Source organism: Diabrotica undecimpunctata, chromosome 6 (assembly GCF_040954645.1).
Source record: "Diabrotica undecimpunctata isolate CICGRU chromosome 6, icDiaUnde3, whole genome shotgun sequence".
Lineage (NCBI taxonomy): Eukaryota > Metazoa > Arthropoda > Insecta > Coleoptera > Chrysomelidae > Diabrotica > Diabrotica undecimpunctata.
Genome location: NC_092808.1, coordinates 129483427 through 129503588, shown reverse-complemented (window position 1 = coordinate 129503588; position 20162 = coordinate 129483427). Strand labels below are relative to the sequence as shown.

Genomic DNA, 20162 nt, shown 5'->3' with positions numbered 1-20162 from the left:
AGTTCAATTGAACTGCATCCAAACCATTCACGGAGATTGCGTAGCCACGAGATTTTATGTCTTCCTACGCTTCTTCTGCCTTTGATTTTACCCTGCATTATATTTCTTAGTAGTTCGCATTTTTCACCTCTCATGATGTGCCCCAAATATTCCAATTTCCTGATTTTTATGGAATTTAAAACTTCGCATTGTTTTCCTAGTTGTTCGAGAACTTGTGGTGTTACCGACGTATTTTGAAAATATCATGGATGGATCGCAAAACAAACGAACAAGTTCTCGAACAACTAGGAAAACAAAACAATTTCGAATGCTTCTAGGTTTTTAATGTTGAATTTTTTTAGTGTCCAAGCTTCAACCCCATACAAAAGGGTAGAGAAAATATAACATCGAAGCATTCTTATTCGTAGCGATATATTGATATCGCGATTACAAAAAAGTTTTCTCATTCTATTAAAAGTTGACCGTGCTGATCAGTATCTTCCGTGATCCATGCTCCAAGGTATTTGTACGAAGATATTTGTTCAATTTCTGTATTATCTAGTACTAGCTTAACTTTGATGTTTTGTGCTTTTGTAAATACCATGAACTTGGTTTTCTTCAAATTTATTTTTAGTCCATAATCGTTGCAATACATATTTAGTTGTTCAGCAAGGTGTTGCAGTTCTTCTAGTGTTCCAGCCAGAAGGACGGTGTCGTCAGCATATCTTATATTATTAAGTGGCTCACCGTTTATTATAAGGCACTCACTGACCTCGGCAAGCGCTAATTCTGAGATGGCTTCACTGTATAAATTGAATAAGGGTGATAAAATACACCCTTGGCGGACTCCACGGCGAATCTGGATATCCTCGGTCAGTTCATTTTCAACTTTCACTTTTGCTGTTTGGTTCCAATAGAGGTTACATATGATTCTAATGTCTCTACTGTCTATGTTTTTATTTAATTATTATAATAATTATTATTTGCCTATTAAGTTTAAAATAATTTTGATATTCGGAACATCACTTTCCCCAAATTTGTTTCGCATTCCAATCTCAGACTTTTATAGTGTGTATTTGGTTAGTGAGAGAACCTACCTCCACATTTAAAAAGTACTACAGCTATGTTATAACTTATTAACACTTATTCCTTTTCGGTTGTTTTTTGCGCCCCGTACTTTCTATAATGTTTCATGCTCCGATCTTCTCATTTGTTGGAAAGCAGCTCCATGTACATAGCCAAATGTTCGGGCCATATTTTTCTTTTATGTTCATTTTCGTTTTTGTCCTTAGATATTGTAAGCATTGGCTCTAAATATAATTCACCGGAGGTAACCTGATTCCTAAATATATTGATTATAATTTACATATCCGCCAAACATAAAAAAGTGGGTAAAAAAAATTCATCAACATCCCAAAAACTTTTAATATTAATTCATCCAATCATCGCTTCGTTAAAAAATAACTCAACATGTTGTTGATAAATCAAAATAATTAATTCCTATTTACTCTCTCGATCTATGAAAAATTTTCAAGTGTTCAAAGTTTATTTTTGTACCTTTTCCCAAAATAATTCGACAGATATCCGTCAATGGCACCACATAAAATCATCCATCGTTGATTCCAGACTCTGTAAATATCGAATGAAATTTCATTAAAAAATATTATTAGAGACCACTTGAACGTTCCTTGGGCGTTTTTCTTTCATAGTTACAAAGCCAGTGCCGATGTTAAGCTTTTTTTAATTCTTGCTAAACTAATAACAACAATAATAAGGCAATCTCAATAAAGAACATACTGGTTAAGAACAAAAAAAGAAATATTGCATCTCATGAAAAGTATAGGAGTGGAAAAAAACAAAAATATGATGCAATACAAAGAACTAAACAAGGAAATAACAATTTTTGCCAAGGAAGACAGGATGCAGAAAAAATGTTAAAGATGTAGAAGATTTTACAAGCGAAACACAAAGAAATACCCATACAGCTTAAAACAAGTACGAAACTTACACTTGATATTGACTTAGTAAGATCAGAACCAATAAAAATTTAAGATTTAAGCTCTAGACATACGTAAGATACAGAATCCAGAGGCGAACCATCAAAAATATAATAAGAAGGATCTCAATGAAAGCATTAAAAATTATCAAGGGAGTAAACATTATAGCAAACCTTAGAAACGAAACACAAGGAAACCAGTAGTACCAAAAATATGTTCAGTTCAGCGTAAGAAAAAGACCAAGCATAAAGGATTAAAAATGACCTGGTACTATTAGAATGGATAACTAGACATGATGCTTATCGTAATTGAGGACGTCTTCAACCTCAACAAGTCTTAAATCATTTCTTCTTTGGACGTCCTCTTCTTTTTTTCCAAATTTCTCCCTGCTTCAGTATTCTTTTAACATTTCGGTTCTCTGGCATTCGCATAATGTGACCAAGCCATCTAGGTTTTAGGCTCGTATTTTGCCGAAGTGATTGGTTTTCCATACATCTTCATTATTTCTTTAGTTGCCCATCTTTAACAAACATTCTTTAATGTTTGTATTCCGGTGAAAATTTTTCTGAGCACCTTTCCCAGATCTCTACTTTTTTTTCTTCCTGCTGGTTTCTCTATTCCCTTAATTTAAATATATTTGCTCATTCGATCATTTGTTGTGTCTCCCTTCATTTCCATATACGATTGCATTTTTGTTTCATTGAATGTTAGTCTGTATCTTTTCGTTCCTTCTTCAAATTTATGGAAAAATGTTGCTAGATGTTTTTTGTTCTCGCTAGTATCACACCATCCGCGTACGCTATGTACTGTTCCTTGCTATTGAAGATAGTCCTGTTTGTGCTCATATTTGATCTTCTTACGATTTGTTCTAATACTAGGCTGAATAAATTCGTTAATAGGGGATGCTCTTGCTTTCAAGCTCTATTCACTCTGAACTGCCTTAAAAAGCTTTCTTGCATTGTTACCTTATTTATCGAAGCTTTTCTGGTATTTCTAATCTTCTCATGGTCTCACATAGCATCGTTCGGTTTATGGAGTCTTATGCCTGTTTACAATCCATAAATAACATATGTAATCCTAATTTTTGATCATAGCTATTCTTCTTCTTATTGGCCGTCTTCTACCGAAAGTTGGCGATCACTTCTTTAAACGCTTCCCTATCTTTTGCAACGTGAAATGTCTGTTCAACACTAAGGTTAGTCTAATCTCTGATATTCCTCAGCCAAGATTTATTTTTTCTTCCCAAGCCTCTTTTTTCCTGAATCTATTATTTTGAATTAATTTTAATATACTTATTTTCTTTCAGAGTTGGTTCCTCGCAGGTCCCCTCTTCATCTTCTTGCGAATTCTCATCTCACAACTAAATTCTTAGCCAATAAGTCCTACCAGTGATGCCAAACATTGACAATAACAAGGTCGAAAATGCATAAATTAGCAAAGACCAAGGGAGCGATGGAAAGGCGAATGAAGGGAATAGGCTAGAAAACGTAACGAGTAGATATGAAATGTTAGGAAGGTGAAAGATTTCATAGAAAAAGCAACATAAAGTGAAAATTTGCAGGCCATAACATCAGACGCTAGATGACATAAACAGCTGCTGCACTGGAGATCCTGACAATACCAAATGACGACGACAGAGAAGGTCGACAGATGATTTAAAGAGACATGCCGGTCCAAGATAAATGAAAATAACAATGGACAGAAAAAAATGGAAGTCAGGGACTACATCAAGGTAGGCCTATCCGAAGTTGGATATAAAAAGCCTTTAGATTTTATACAAATTGATATATACGAGTCATAAACACATCGCTAAACTTTTGAAATCAATTCTAAATTCTAAGGAAGTCTAAAGATTAAAACCGTAAAAACAAATTCTCTCAAATAGACTCACGTAGCACTTGAAATATTAAATGGACTTAGTAAAGGCCTGATTCGCATACATTGAGAAACCACGTGATGACAGAGTGGATGACAAAAGAAATTTCACATCATCAGCTTCAGAAATGAAAGATGAGGATAGATTTTATACATCTAAATGTGAAAAATTTCTAGAGAATATACTTTAATTTAAATAACTGCGAATTTAGTGGAAAAAGAGGATAAATGATATTGAAAAGGATTGAATCGAGAAAAATTGCTGGTTCGCCAGAACAGAATTGGAACATATAAATATGTAATAACAACCATAAATAGGACTAACCACTCGAAGAAAAGTTTAATATAAACATTAAAACATGAAAACAGTAAGGAAATTCGTAAAGAACGGTAATGTCATTACCGTTCGTAAAATACAATGCCTCAATGAACCTGAGAACTTGGTACATTACAGTAAGGTCTCGTTTTTGCGGTGGATACATTCTACAGAAAAAACGCATATAAAAAAAAACTGCATAAAAAGACATTATTTGCCTTGAAAAAGTAGGGATACGTTCCGTAGCCTTCTAAAATTACATGAAACCAAGAGAAAAACAAAAAAGTTTGCAGAAATTAAAAGAAAAATAGGCTACATGATAAATTACTTCGAATATCTGAAAGAAATTCATACAAAAGCTTAAAAAAAACTGGTCCATATTTATATTTGTTTTTGTGACTATTTAGATTTATTCATATCGTGTCGATAAACAGGAAAACAGGGAAACCTGTTTATTGTACTCGTATTGTTGTTGAAAGTATACTAATTATTTATGAATTTCGTCTGCAGGTGGATGTTTTCCTGAGTTGTCTCGTTCTAAAACCTGTTTAAAATAGATTAATTCTTCAGTATTCTTTCAGTTTAAATCATAATGTTTTGCTATCAATTTTCTAACATCAACTACTTTTTCTTGTTTTTTAAAGTAAATCTTTGCCTTTTAAAGCACGTGGTCTCAGAGATTTATTTATTAAGAGCGGTTTCAATATCCTATCTCCTGATGTATTGCTACAAAATATGTAATAATGTTCCTCGATCTTTACTTGCTTTATGTCCACTTGCAGCTTTTTCATCCTTTGCGATGTAAGCACGGTAAGGCATTTTTTCCAATATAGTCCCGTTTCATCAGCGTTAAATACTTGATCGGTACAATAGTCCCGATTAGCCATCCTTTGCTAGCTGAAAACTGTTTACCAGCTTGAGAAGTGGAAGCTGGTGGCTCTGACTGTTTCATTAACTCATAAAACTGAAGAGCGTTTTCCTGGATTAAATAACCACTTACAGAAATTCTTCTTTGAATTAGTTCCTCAATCCAAATTGCGATGAGTCTTTCTGTTCATTCTAATAATACATCCCTTGAGTAAGATGAAAATTTAGCGCATAATTTTGTACCAGAAATTATAGATTTTCTTATAGCAACTTCATTCTTCTTCATTGCTCTTACAGTTGATTGGCCTAAATTAAAATGTTTTTCAATTGTCGTAGATACTTCTCCTTTTCCTAAGCGATCTAAAATTGCAATTTTCGTTTCCAACGAAATTGATTGTCTTTGATGTTTTTTTTTTTCTACAATGGGCGAAATAAAATCTTAAAAGAAATAAAAAATTAGACTTACGATATTAAGATGACAAAAACTTCTTTTAATGAAAAATAAAACTTTACGACACTCACTTGAAATCTTTCGATCCGAAAACCGTGCTGCTTTTTATACTGCAACTTGGAATCAGCAAAATTTGAAACAACTTATTATAAAACGAAGCACCGCTAAGAGAAAATTTTTTTAAAACAATAACAGGTTATACCTTTCAATGCAAAAGACGCAAAGGTGTAATAGGGACATCATGTAACAAGGGAATCCCCTAATTGCAAAGGCTCACTTTACTGACATCTGGATGTGAACAGTTGATATTTAATTATAATAGTTAATAATAGAAATTTTTGGATGAAATACAAACCGCACAACTCTAAAATCGCATAAAAATAATCCGCATAAAAAGAGACCTTACTATACTGCTATGACGGTCAAATCAAAAAGCATGTTATTGTAGAAGTAGTATAAGGTACGCTACTGTGTTAAACGAATGTGTTATGTTTATCGTCTCTGTGTAAAAGTTGCGAATTAAGGTATGTTAATTGGCACCACTATATTTAGAAGCCGGTTTATTTGATTTGTACATCATCTCTTTAGTGATCTATCCATGACATTATTTGGACGAGATGGATTATTCGTTTTCAATTGAGTCAGAAAAGCGATGCTAAAATTTATATCGTATTTCTACTATCTTTTATGCTACTATTATACTTTATTACCAATTTTACGTGGATTAATTGATTTATACTCCCATAAAAGTGGCAATAATAAAATTTTATATAACTTAAATTCAATTTGTTTTTAACTGCCTATTTTATCAATAAAGATTGACTTAAAAACTAAATGTTCAAATAAAAATTATTTAAAACCTTAATTTAAACAAAAATTAAAAATTTCGCACGATACCAAAAAAAAACTACTACACAAAATCGTGATAATCATAAAAACTAAATATTAGGAATTATAGAGATAACATGTATACAATAAACAGCTGAGAATAGCATAATTTGTTATTTACTTGAGAGTTGTTGGCCAAAAAATCTGATAAATTTACACTGCGGCCAAGGGAAGAGTAAAAAATGGAGAAATTCGTAAAGACAATCAAACAATTGTATCAGGGTAACAATTAAAACTTGTAGATAATTTAGATTCAGTTAAGGCTGATTGATAAAAGAATTAGAGGTAGATCATCAATAAAGAGGATAACAAGCAACTAGATAAACAGTGCTTAAGACCGGAATATGTGGAAGACGTTGTAGGAGGCCTTTGTTCAGCAGTGACTTACTTTACTTTTCCGTGTCCGGACATGTCATTCATATAATTTCGGTCCAGTATCGGGCTACGTCACTTCCGTCTTTGTTGGCGAGCCACACATTTTCGAGGGTACACCGATGGGGAGAATTTCTGCATGTAAGATGTTCCATATTCTGTATTTCCCCACAATCACGGTTTTATCATGTTCACCAATCATCTTGATCTATCCCATTTTGTCATGTTTGATTTTAATGGACCGACCCCCGTGCTTATTCTATTCATAGGTTTCTACATTTAAAGTCCAGAGATTGGCCGATCCATTGAACCTGGAGAAAACGAAAAGAGTATGACTCTGTAAACAGGGATACACTATGAAGGATAATGGTAGAAATGGGAGTACCCAGAGCGCTGGTACCATTAGCCCAGATGTGTTTTCAGGATTCATGTGCATGTATCACAATTGGCAGCAGTACATCAGATAAGTTTCAAATCAAAACGGGCCTAAGACAAGGCGATCCACTTTCCCCTTTGTTATTCAACTTCTCTTTAGAACACGCAGTTGGGAAAGCACAACCAAAATTAAAAAATGGCTTCGCTGGCCAGGGAGCGAAGGTGCACTTAGCTGTTGCTGACGATGCCGATCTTCTTCTTTTGGTGCCTATCCTCTGTGGATGTTGGCAATCACGTTGGTCCATACAACTTTGTTGACAGCTGCTCTAAATAGACGTATGGTAGTCATTCCTGCCCACTGTCTGATGTTCTTCAACCACGATGTCCTTCTGCGCCCTTGAGATCTTTTGCCTTCTATCTTTCCTTGTAAAATTAGTTGAATTAGTTGATACTTCTCATTGCGCATCACATGCCCTAAGTATGTCAATACAATTGCACAATCCACCAAAGATGCGAAAGAAGTTTTTACCCTTTTTGAAAGCAGATCAGGGAAATAGGCCTTAAGGTCAACGAAGATAAGACCAAGTACATGGTAGCTACCAAAAATCCAACACCAAGAATTAGACAAAACATTTTGATAAATGGATACCACTTCGAAGTTGTCAAAGAATTCAAACACTTGGGAGCAATGATAACAGCCGAAAATAGCCATGAAAAAGTTTAGCAGCTAGAATCATGGGAGAAAATATAACTATTACCCATATTTCCTAGCGACGCTACTTAAATCAGAATTGCTCTTAAAGACAGTTAAAACAAGGACATATAAAACAGTAATTCACCCCATAATAACGTATGGCAGTGAAACGTGGACACTGAACCAGCGTGAAACAACGGAAAATCCTCCGGACGATCTTTGGCCTTGTAGAGATGAGATAACAGGAAAGTGGAGACAAAGACATAACCAGGAAGTCCAAACCCTCTATGGAGAAGAAAACAGTACGATACATTAAGGCAAATCGGTAACATGGGTAGTACATGTACTGAGATCGAATGATGAAAGACTACTAAATACAACCTTCTGGGAAATATCCGATGGTAAAAGGTCAGTTTGTCCTTTGTCCGGATCAAAACAATGGGAGATTGCTACACAAGACCGGCAAGAGCGAAGGAAAATAGTAAACGCATACGAGATTCCCTTAGAGTTGTAGAGCCAAGAAAGAAGTAGAAGATTCATCCTGCACTATTCGATGAAAGGTTTTCGTCGGTTTCATGCATCCCGTTACTTTGTTATATCCAGCACTAAACAAGAATGGCTGACCGATGATGATGAAGGCAGCAGATTATGAAGTACTTAGGTACTATCGTGGGAGTGAAAGTGCCCACTCTAAATGCAAAAGGTTGGGTACAATGATAAAAAAGTATTTTATTATTGATGATAAGAGTATTTTGTTTGATAGGGGCAAACTTGGACGTTGTCACACTTTAGAAGTTACCAAAGCATAGTGGAAGAGAAAGGAACGACGTTATGAATGAATTGCTATAAAAAACAGATGTAGTGAAAAAGACTTGTAGCGAAGTGTCTCTTCTGACTTGTAGTTACCTATTAGAGATCAATGCTCAAAATCTTATATCGAAACGTACATATTTCATTATTTTTTATTATTATTTAATATTTAATATTACTTAGTATTCTTGTACAGTCTCAGCCTTAAACATTTTTAACCCAAGGTGGATTAACTATGCAGTAAATTTTATTTGTTCTTTTATATATTTTAAACACATTTTTTGGTATTTTTTATTTTTCCAACACAGTTAATCCATTAAAGAAAGGAATTAGTAGGTAGTTAACTAAAGAGATCAATAAGGCATCTCTCATGTGTTATGGTAATAGCTTTATCAATATCTGATATGCTTCATACGATATTTATTTACCTTATTTATACATTTTTTCTTTAGATGCTAATTTTAAAAAAATATTTTAATCGAATAAAAGAGATCTGCACTCACTATCTTTTATTGGAACCATTGGAAAGTTACTACAACAAACTATTTGACGCTAAAAAGTCTATATTAGATTTCCTCTAGACTAATTAGATACCTGATTTGACCGAATAAATTTTAACTTTATTATTATTTTAACGATGTCTATAAGCTCCAAAGTAATATATTAAATGCCTGTATAGATTCGTTGTTTTCTTTCCAATTAGAAGGAATTAGGAGGATATGATCATTATCCAGGTATTTGTGCATTTAAATAATTAGATACAAATAAATTTATTCATGACAAAGCTTCCCCAAGGACACCAGTAATTAGATTATTGATAAAGATGTAATAGGCGAAACCACCGATATGATTACTGAAATAGGAATAAAATAGTCTCGGATTAAAATATTAAAACTATAATAGACATACATGGTGATGTAAACTTCAGATTTTAGGCCAGTAAAGAAAAAAAACAGCTGAAAAAATACAGGTTTTTTAAAGATCTAAAAGATATGTGACGGATAGCTTATGACAAATCTGATGTTTTTTTAAACAATCATAAATAGTGAAAAATTTTTTGCCTATAAAACGTTTCTTATACTTTCTAGAGAAAAATGGTTTACACAAAAGTTTTAGATTTTAAAAAGTTCCGTATTTTGAAAGTTTCCACATTAAAATACATAAAGAATTTACCAACTGCTAATAGCAAAGAACTCTTATGTTTGCAGTAATTTATAAATGTTAAAAACTTAGTTTTTTTGCATAATAACATGTAATATAACTACATAAAATTATGGTAATTAATGAGTTATTGAAGTGTGCTAAATATCAGCTAGATCAACCAAAAGATTTGTTATTCAATTATCCTGGAAAGCGATTATGTAAGCAACTGAACATGCCCAAGCACTGAGACTAGAGGTATTTAACAGATCGCATAGATTCTTTGATGCTTCAGTTTTAAGATATATATATATATATATATATATATATATATATATATATATATATATATATATATATATATATATATATATAAAACATAAACAAAAACACAAAATCATTTTACCAAAATTGTTACTAAAAAAACCGTTTGAAAAAGGGCCGACTTTTTAGCTTATAAACGTTTATAATAACTTTGATGTTTTATGGTATAATATCCTAGGAGCCTTACTTTTATCTCCAGATTAAAGTTGTGGCTTTTAAAGAGTTTGGCCATGTTGTTGAATGCACTCCTAGCCTTCTCTATTCTACATTTTACTTTAATTACTATTTAAATGGGAATAAGCCACAATTAAAGGTTAAAGTACGTTTATTGACGTTTCAATTTCCACTTCGGAAATCGTTCTGAAAATACAAACATTAGTAAATTAAACAAATTTTGTTTTTTTGTTACTTAGTGAAAAATTCTTCTAATAATTTAATTTTATCTGAGTCATCTATATTGACAATTCAGACATACATTATACATTTTAAAGTAGACGACTTTAAAATAATATTGCCAATATTGTTGAGATGCGTTCCTGGGACGACTTTACTTATAAGATAGTTCTTTCCTCCTCTTTAACGTGGCGGTATTTTACAAGTACACTTTAACGGTTTATAACTTTTTAGACCTTTTCTGTATATGCCATCTATAAATTGGATTGTAGAATCTAGATTTTCAGTTATAATCTGTTCAATTTTCATAATGTTAATAAACAATGGAATATGATTTTACGATAAAATACTATTCTTCTTCTTCCTTTGCCCTATCCGTTTCGGACGTTGGCTATTAACAAGGCTTTGTTTACGGCACCTCTGAACAGTTCGGTCGATGTTAGTCCGAACCATTGTAGCAGGTTATGCATCCATGAGTGTCGTCTTCTTCCCGGTCCCCTCCTACTGTCGATTCTTCCTTGGACTATTAACTGTAGCAGCCGGTACTTAGTATGCCTCATGACATGTCCGAAGTACTCAAGCTTCCGTTTCTTTACGGTGAAGATTATTTCTCTGCTTTTGCCTATTCTCCGCATTACTTCCACGTTAGTGATGTGGTCTGTCCAGGATATCCGAAGAATACGGCGATATATCCACAGCTCAAAGGATTCTAGTTTCTTCAGGGTGGCTTCCGTTGTGGTCCATGCCTCTGCTCCATAGAACAAGACCGGGAAGACATAACACTTGACCAGTCTTAATTTTAGTTCCATTGAGGTTTTGCTTGTGAACCACTTTTTCATATTGTTGAACGCGTTTCGCGCTTTTTTCAATAAAATACTATATTGGTTCCTATTGGTCATAGAAGGTTCTTTTTTTTAAGATTGTGTTTTTTCACCATATTTTCAGTGAGCCTACTTACAAGACTGTGACAAGAAATTTCAAATATCAAATTTATAAGCTAAAAAGTCGGTCCTTTTTTAAATGATTTTTTTAAGAACAATTTTGATCTTAAAGCCTCATAGAATCGATTGCGATTTGCTAAATACCGTAGATTAGAAATAATCTAGAGTCCCTGTTTGGGCAAGTGCAACTGTTTAAATAATCGCTCTCCAGGATAAACGAATTGAATAACTTACAAAATATTTATTCGATTTAGCTAAGATTAGCGTCAATAACTCATTAATTGCCATAATTTCAAGCAGTTATATTACATGTCATTATGCAAAAAACAAAGTTCTTAAAATTTATAAATTACTATAAAAATAAAGCTTTTTTTCAATTATCTCGGTCAATTGTTTATGTATTTTAATTTTGAAACTCGCAAATTAAAGAACATTTTAAGATCTATAACTCTTATCTAAACCACTTTTCTCTAAAATATATAAGAAACGTTTTATAGGCAAAAAACGATTTCTTCACTTCTTATGATTGATGAAGCTATTCCTGATATACCTTTTAGAACCTTAAAAAACGTGTACCTACAAGATTTTTACGTGAAATCGATAATTCTTTCACATACAGACTGGAGTATTTAGAAATTATGATTTCAGGGGCGATAACGTTATTTTAAAATACTTTCTTGTGAAGAATGTCACAGAAATACCTAGCAATTAAAATTTATATATTAATTCAATGGTTCTAAATATGTTATAATCTTATAAGGAATAGTTTGTAACTTTAAAATTTGTCTTCAATAAAAATTGTAAAGCTTAGCGTCTTAAAAGACTTTCAAACATAGCAGTATACACATATACACATACGTGTACTCGTATTTTCCTAAGAATACTGCACTCGAGAATTAACAACAAAATAGAAGTACAACTAAGTGAAACACAATTTGGTTTCAGAAACAGCCTTGGAACCAGAGAAGCACTCTTCAGTTTGCAGATCATGGTTCAAAGATGTAGGAATATCGAACGATTGGTATATATGTGTTTTATCGACTTCGAAAAGGCCTTTGACCGAGTAAACCATGACAAACTTATAGGTGTATTGCAACAGGTGGGAATTGATGACCGAGACCGCCGTATTATCAAAAATTTGTATTGGCATCAATGTGCAAACATACGAATCGGACACAACACGACGGAAGCAGTGGAAATACGACGTGGAGTGAGGCAAGGATGTATTCTATCGCCTCTACTTTTTAATATTTACTCCTAATTTATTTTCAAAGATACCTTAGTTGAATATACAAGCATTATTAATGTCAACAATCTCAGATATGCAGACGACATGGTACTTATTGCCCCCAATGAAGAAGACCTGCAACGACTTATAAACAGGGTAACCGAAGCATGTGATGAATATGGGCTAAAACTTAGTACTTCTAAGACAAAACTTATGGTTGTCAGCAAAACGGAGTTACAAAAGCAAAAATCAGAGCGTATGGAATAGAGTTAGAAAGAGTCCACAACATAACCTAGTTGGGAGCAAACGTTAACGATAACTGGGATATAAATAAAGAAATAAGAATACGCATTGAAAAAGCCAGAGCCGCCTTCTATAAATTAAACAAAATTCTAATTAATAGAGATATTACGTTAAACCTTAAAATCAGATTAATACGCTGCTACATATTCTCCACATTGCTGTGTGGTATGGAGAGCTGGACCCTTACAGAGACATTAATGAAAAATTGGAGGCCTTTAAAATGTGGATTTATTGACGAGTATTGCGGATAAATTAGGTTGATCGAATAAGAAATGAAATAGTTTTACATCGAATGAAAAAGAGCACAAAAATAACAAAAACGATAAAAATTCGAAAGTTACAATATTTAGGTCATGTAATGAGACATCCAGAGAGGTATAACCTTCTACACCTCATAATACAGGGTAAGATCGCCGGAAGGAGAGGCCCACGCCGAAGAAGAACATCCTGGCTCCGAAATCTCCGAGAATGGTATCAAGAGACCACCGCTAATTTATTTAGAGCCGCCGTAAATAAAGTTATTATTGCCAATATGATCGCCAACGTTCGATAGTCGGACAGGGTACTGAAAGAAGAAGAAGTACTCGTATTATAGAAATATAGGCGACACATTTATTCAAGTAGGCGACAAAGACTAACTAATTAAAACTATTATTTATAGAAAAAAAATCATATACAGGGTGAGGTAACTATTGGGACACCGACTAAGGGTAGGTTCGACAGGTAAAATCGACACAAAGCAATAACATTCGACGAAGAATATTATTTTATTTATTTCATATTTTGTTGGGCATCTTTTATAAGCATTTTTTAGTGATCAGAAAATATGACGTAAATATTATTTTTATGTTAAATTGGTAGGTACTCGTGTTTAGATAATTTTAATTGATTTCGAGAGAAATGCATTTAAACATTGTCAGAAGGAATTTGAAATACTCGCGATATCAGCACCGCAATAAGTATGCAATGCAAACTCAACATACGTTTTTTAGCAATTTCGACGGTTCAAGTTATCGGCTTTGCGCGAGTTAGGGCGTAGATGAGAGACTATGCTGAATTACTTTGTGGATATGTTTTACAGGTTTTTAGGTGGTGTTTTATAATTCTTATTGCATACACTTCTTTATATTTTTAGAGTTTAAAAGAAAGAGAATTCAATACTCTATGTTAACTTAAAACAAGTTAAATTAAATAAATGATATACCAATACGTCAAGAAATATATGTAAATATAAGTGTCTAATAGAAATTCAAAATTATGAATATTTAAAGCAAAGTAAACATGTTTTTTCATAAATTCTAATTATGAATACAAAATGAAATAGTTTCAAGCTACTTACAGTCAAATTACTTAATACTTAAAAATAAATCGTTTAAGTGGTATCCATAAAAATAAACGTACAAATTGTAGTTGTACATAATATGGAGCTAAGATCACAAGCGGTCTGAAGCAATAAAAATAGCAATGAATATGTTGACACAATACACAAACATTGTCACATTCTCAATTTATAAAATTCAAATACAATACCATTTCATTGTACATCTCTTCGGACATTTTCTGAAAATGTAAACGAAATGTCTCTACACCAGTACGATATTTACTTATAGTACGAAATAAAATAATGGAAATATTGTATAAATATTCCAGTCAAGAAAAAAATCAAATAAGAATTCTTAAAAAAACATTAAACTGATCCTAAAATGTTGTGCAATTTATTGTTAAATTAAACTTTTATAATTAGCAAGTGGACCAAATTAATCTTATGGATAAAATAATTAAAATTTCTCATTGCCACTCAGTAATATATAATAATAATCCTTGAGTACTTAACTAATTGAGATACTTAGATCGGACAATGTTAGACATGAGCCACTTTTAGAGCGATTACAGGAAATCGGTGTTGACGATAAGGATCTAAGGATAATAAAAGAACTATATTGAACTATCTTTTAGCGGACATATTTGAAATATTAAGGGGAAGTATACTATCTCGTATTTTGTTCAATATTTATATTAAGAAGATATCACAACTAGCTTTAGGAAATGAGATTCAAGGTATCAAGAAGTATGGCATATCATTAAATAATAATAATTAGTTACGCAGACGATACCACAATAATAGCTAATAACATTGAAGATCTTCAAGCAATTTTGAACAAAATTAACAAGACTGCTTCAGGCTTCGTATTAATACTGCTAAGACAATATTAATGGTGGTTAGTAGACATCAGCACAATACGCCCCTTAGAGTATGGGAATATAATAGAACACGTCATGAAATTTACTTATACCATATTTACCATGAAAAACCATATTTTTTAAAATTAAGAACCTCCTTCTTTGGCATTTACCATTTAGTACCAGAATACATGTTTTCAAATGTTAGGTGTGGTCTATTGTGTTAGAGTTATGGAGTGAAAGCTTAGTCACTTAAAGTAAAGAATTTGAATAGGATCCAAGCCTTCGAGGTGAAAACCCTTTGTAAGCTGCTGCGTATTCCGTGGACTGCTCACCTCATAAGTGATGAAAAATTTTTAGGAGTGCCGTAGACAGACAATTGTTGAATATGGTGAAACATCATAAAATATCTTACCTGAAACATGTGTTGCGAGGACCACGATACTCATACCAAAAGGAATATTATAAGCAAAAATTAAGAAAGAAGGAGAACCTGATAGAAACCAATATTCTTGACTGGTATGGAATATTAGACGCCGCTACTATATTTAGACAGGCCAATCAGGGTGTTATTGTCAAACGACCCTAGAAAAAAATTGGAGATTTACCCGAAGAAAAAAAAATCAGACGAACTTAAGAAATCTAAAAATCACCCGGACTGATTTATTATCAATGGGACAGCTCTCACATAAATGCATAGTAAATTCAAACTACTGTTTAAAATAGAACGTTGGAACACTGTGAGCACATTAGGAGTAACGAAGTAAAGTCTGAATTACTCTACATTACTATCCAAGGAAAAATTCATAAGAAATTATTATAATTATTTATAAGAAAAATCAAATGATAATTTTCACTTACATGGAATCAGCAGAAAATAAAATTCTTCCGTTCGAGCAATGCAGACACGTTACTATTCAAACAGAGCCACAGTAGACAACCGACTACTCATTTTTTGTTAGTTATTTTTAAAAAAGTAATGCCATGTGGAAGACTGTGGTATATAAAAAGCGAAACTTACTGAACTTATTCGAAAAATATTAACTATTACAGGACACAAAACCTTCAGAATAAAGTTTACAAAATATTGCCAATGTATATAATAAAAACCCTTCATAGGAGCAATCCTTGGATGGCTACTGTTAAACTAGGAGAAGGTTCCGTTTGCAATAAAAAATTAAAGCACATAGTGAAAGTAAATTTACAGGTCTTTATTTGTACCACCAAAATGCATCTTTGTTTACCACAACCAAGTTCCCAAGTTTCAGAACCTTGGCTACTGGGTAAAAATTCATCTTTACCATAAGAAAAATAAGAGCTCGATTAAGAACTACCAGATCAGACTTTATGTTGACCAGACCAGATGCTTGAGTTCGTCTCATAAAAGCTTATATTTTTTCCATATTACCCCAGTAATATTCCAAATATTTTATTCCAATGAGAGTAACATAAAAACATCTAATAGAGAAGGATAAATATCATAACAGAGGAAAATATCGAGAAAAAGGTTGGTAAGGAAAGAAATCCATACTGAGATGTTTAATTTATTTTGATTACATCTCTATCTATATCGATTTATGGACTTAGCACGTCCTTAATGGAAATTCAAATTCAATAATATACCATAAAAATGGGGTATTTATAGAGGATTTATGAGTATACGAAGCTTCTTCTACGATCAAAGAGCTCAGGTCGAATAAATAAATGGTTACTGAAAAATATTACCAACTATCGGCGAGCATACGGTCTGCAACCAAAATGGTTTACGTTTGATTGAACTCGCAGCTTCATTGGGAATGGTGGTAGTAAGTAAGTGTTTCCCTTACAAAACTAGTCACGAAGCCACGTGACAGTCACCAGACGGTTAGACTAAAAACCAAATTGGCCATGTACTTATTGATAGTCGATATTTTTCATACGCATTGGACGTAAGAGCATGTAGAGGTGAATATACACTCTGGCGACTACCTTGGTGTAAAGAGGCTTGGTGTTTAAAATCCAACAAGGCCAGGAGAAATGAAGATTGGTTCGAAAACCTTCGATCAGAAGAGAAATAACTTTAGAAGAAAAATAAAGAAGCAATACGGAAACGGTCTAAATAAGATTGTTAACCAACATAACAGAAAAGACTCACGAAGATTCTACCAACAGATAAACAGCTGTAGAAAAGAATTTAAACCCAGAATAATAATAGCCTTAAAAGGTAGAGATTATTCTAGTAATTAGTGGCAAGAAACATATACTAAACAAAATGGCAATCATAAAGATCATGGCTCCATGATTAAAATGAATGAGAATGATCGGCAGCCACTCCCTAACGAAGAACAAATTAGAGAAGCTATTTTAAAATTGATAAATAACAAAGCCCCCCGTTCGGATAATCTGCCTGTCTCACTTTTTAAAACCGACGCGACGGCGACAACCTGTCGTTAAAACAAACATATACATAAATGAATAACTGAAATCTGGTAATGGAAAGAAACATCCCAGTATGTGATGGTTATAGAGGCACCACCATCATCAATATGGCATATAGAGTACTGTCCAACGTATTGTACAAAAGAATGCTTCCCTAAGCGGAAAGAACAGTGGGAGAATATCAGTGCTGCTTCCGACCCAATAAATTAACAGCAGACCAAATATTAGAATGAGGTTGATTTAAAAAAAAAATCCTAGAGTTCGGTGTCGATAGCTCTCACATATTTGTGAATTGTGATATATGGTGACTCCTGGCTATGGAATTCCAAATACCGCTTCATCTTCTTCAAATAACTGAACATACAGTCACAGGAGCAGCACCAATCAGAATCCAGAACGATTCTTCAATACCTTTCCATTGCAAAAATAGACTAACACAAGGTGATGAACTAACGTGTCTCTGATTTAACCTTACTACAGAAAAAGTAATTCGAGAGCCCCAGTTGTAGGATATGTAGATGACATAGACATAATAGCCAGGTCCACAGTGTGTCTGACATAGGCATTCTGGTAGTTAAAGAAGTGTGCACTTAAAAGGGGACTAAATATAAATGCCCAAAAGACCAATTATATGTGTTGTACTAGGTAAAGCAACCAGAACACCTAGAACAGAATAATAATAATTGACGATTTAGGACAGAAAGATGTGGACACCTTCATATACCTAAGCCCGCTGTTGACTAAAGAAAACAACGTCAGTGAATAAATTAAAAGAAGCATAATGCTTGCCAATATGTGTTACTATAGCTTGAGAAGACAAATGATCTAAAAATTACCTAGAAAATGTGTGGAGAAAAATCCTAACAAGAATGTATGGAGGAATAAAAAGCAAGGTTTGTGGCTCACGCGTTAGAACTTTGAATAGTACATAAGTTTTGAGGAACCTGACGTAAAATTCATTAAGATGGCACATGGATAGGGCATGTGATCTGGCGAGAGGGAGGTGCAATAGCCAAAAAATTTTTGGCCGAAGAGAGCCGATGGGACAACGAGCCAGAGGAAGACCGAGAGCATGGAGAAGAGTTGTCAGACAGAGGGGGTGTGGAGGATTGTTCTGCAGAAAAAATGCTGTGATACCACTGATGATGATGATGATGATGACTGAGAAATATAAGAGATAGGAAAAACACCAACGAAAACAACATAAGACATACACCTCAAAATAGAAACGAGTTACCTCGTTTAGACCGCTAACAAGATGACATTATGGGACGAAAATATCTTTCTGGGCTCATTATAACATGTTCTTCTCATTAAGAATTACCAAAAACTTGAATATTTAACACCTTGCTGCACCGTGATTCTCAAATGTAACGCGAAAAATTGTAGTTTTGTGGAATAGTGAATACTAGATAGGTTTATAGGGCGACAAAAAGAAAAGTGTAAATAAACAAAAGATAGTTTTTTGATCAACATTAAAGACTCGAATCGATAATGTTCTCTTCTGTTAAGTATCTTAATTAGTATTAAAATAATTGTTATATTTATTGTCTCTATTAGTAGCATTCTAATTATTTTATCCATAAAATATTCGAGAAGCATAAATTAAACAAATTTTTATTTTTCTATAAGTCTGTAGACAACATTATTGCTCATAAATATTAGTCACAAGGTGTGACTCAAGAAGAAAAAAAGAAAATCTAATGCTGTTAGATGTTAACACTTTAAATACTGTACAAAATCTCAATCTAAAAAATGAAAAAAAAAACGACTATATACAATAGAACCATTCACCAAGAAGCACAAATTTGATTAAAAACTACAAATTAGAGAGGTTTCAAATATGCATAACTTCAAAATTAAAATTTGGACACTTCTCTCTTCACTGCTTAAACATTAATGAATTAATCGAGGAAATTGATAAAAATATATTAAAATGAGTTATTAGTCCAAGGAAATAAGTTTTTTTTCGGGAAGTTTTTCTGTTAATATATATCTATTAGTAAGAAAATGTACAGATTTATATACGCCTATATGTTTTCTGCCTAAATTTCAGCGTTGTTTTTTAATTATTAACAAGTTAGTGCGAAAAATGTAATTTTTATGTAATTTTTGTTTACCATTAAAAAGGTATTTATTTACACTTAAAAATAAACAATTTATTTGTTACAAGATAGAAAACTATTTAAAATGGCGTGTTCTAAAATTTTTTAAATTAATTTGTTGCTGCAAAAAGAGCCAAATAAGAAAAAATCGTCCATTGTTTATCGCATTACAACTTTTGTAAAAATTAACTTCAACTTTTGTGATTGCTCTTAAAGGGTGGCCTTGTAGTACTTAACAAACCATAAAAATGTCAGCTCTATCCATCGATTATCTGAAAGTGATTGAAATTGTTTATCACAGAGGAGATTTTTTCTTGTAGTATGCATTATGCATCAAAAAAAACTAAGATCATTTTATAACCAAGAATCGTTTTGCGAGGTTACTGTTATTTTAAACTTTGATTTGAGAGATTTGACCTCTACAAATTATACGAACAAGCTGAATTTAGCTGTGAATGTCAATTTTGGCACCCCAAGAAAGATGCAAAAAAGTTATCTTCTACTC

General features: G+C 32.9%; 1 protein-coding gene across 7 annotated transcripts in view; it reads right to left on the bottom strand.

The window, feature by feature from the left end:
- Positions 1 to 20162, bottom strand: part of sky (GTPase-activating protein skywalker) — a 266810-nt gene that overhangs the window by 68114 nt on the left and 178534 nt on the right. For 2 of the 7 annotated variants that reach the window (XM_072535397.1, XM_072535394.1), the window contains exon 5: positions 14484 to 14513. The exons of the other annotated variants lie outside the window; for them this stretch is intronic. In XM_072535397.1, coding sequence (XP_072391498.1) covers positions 14484 to 14513 — 30 coding nt within the window. The remainder of the gene's footprint in view (positions 1 to 14483; positions 14514 to 20162) is intronic. 7 annotated transcript variants of the gene reach the window in all.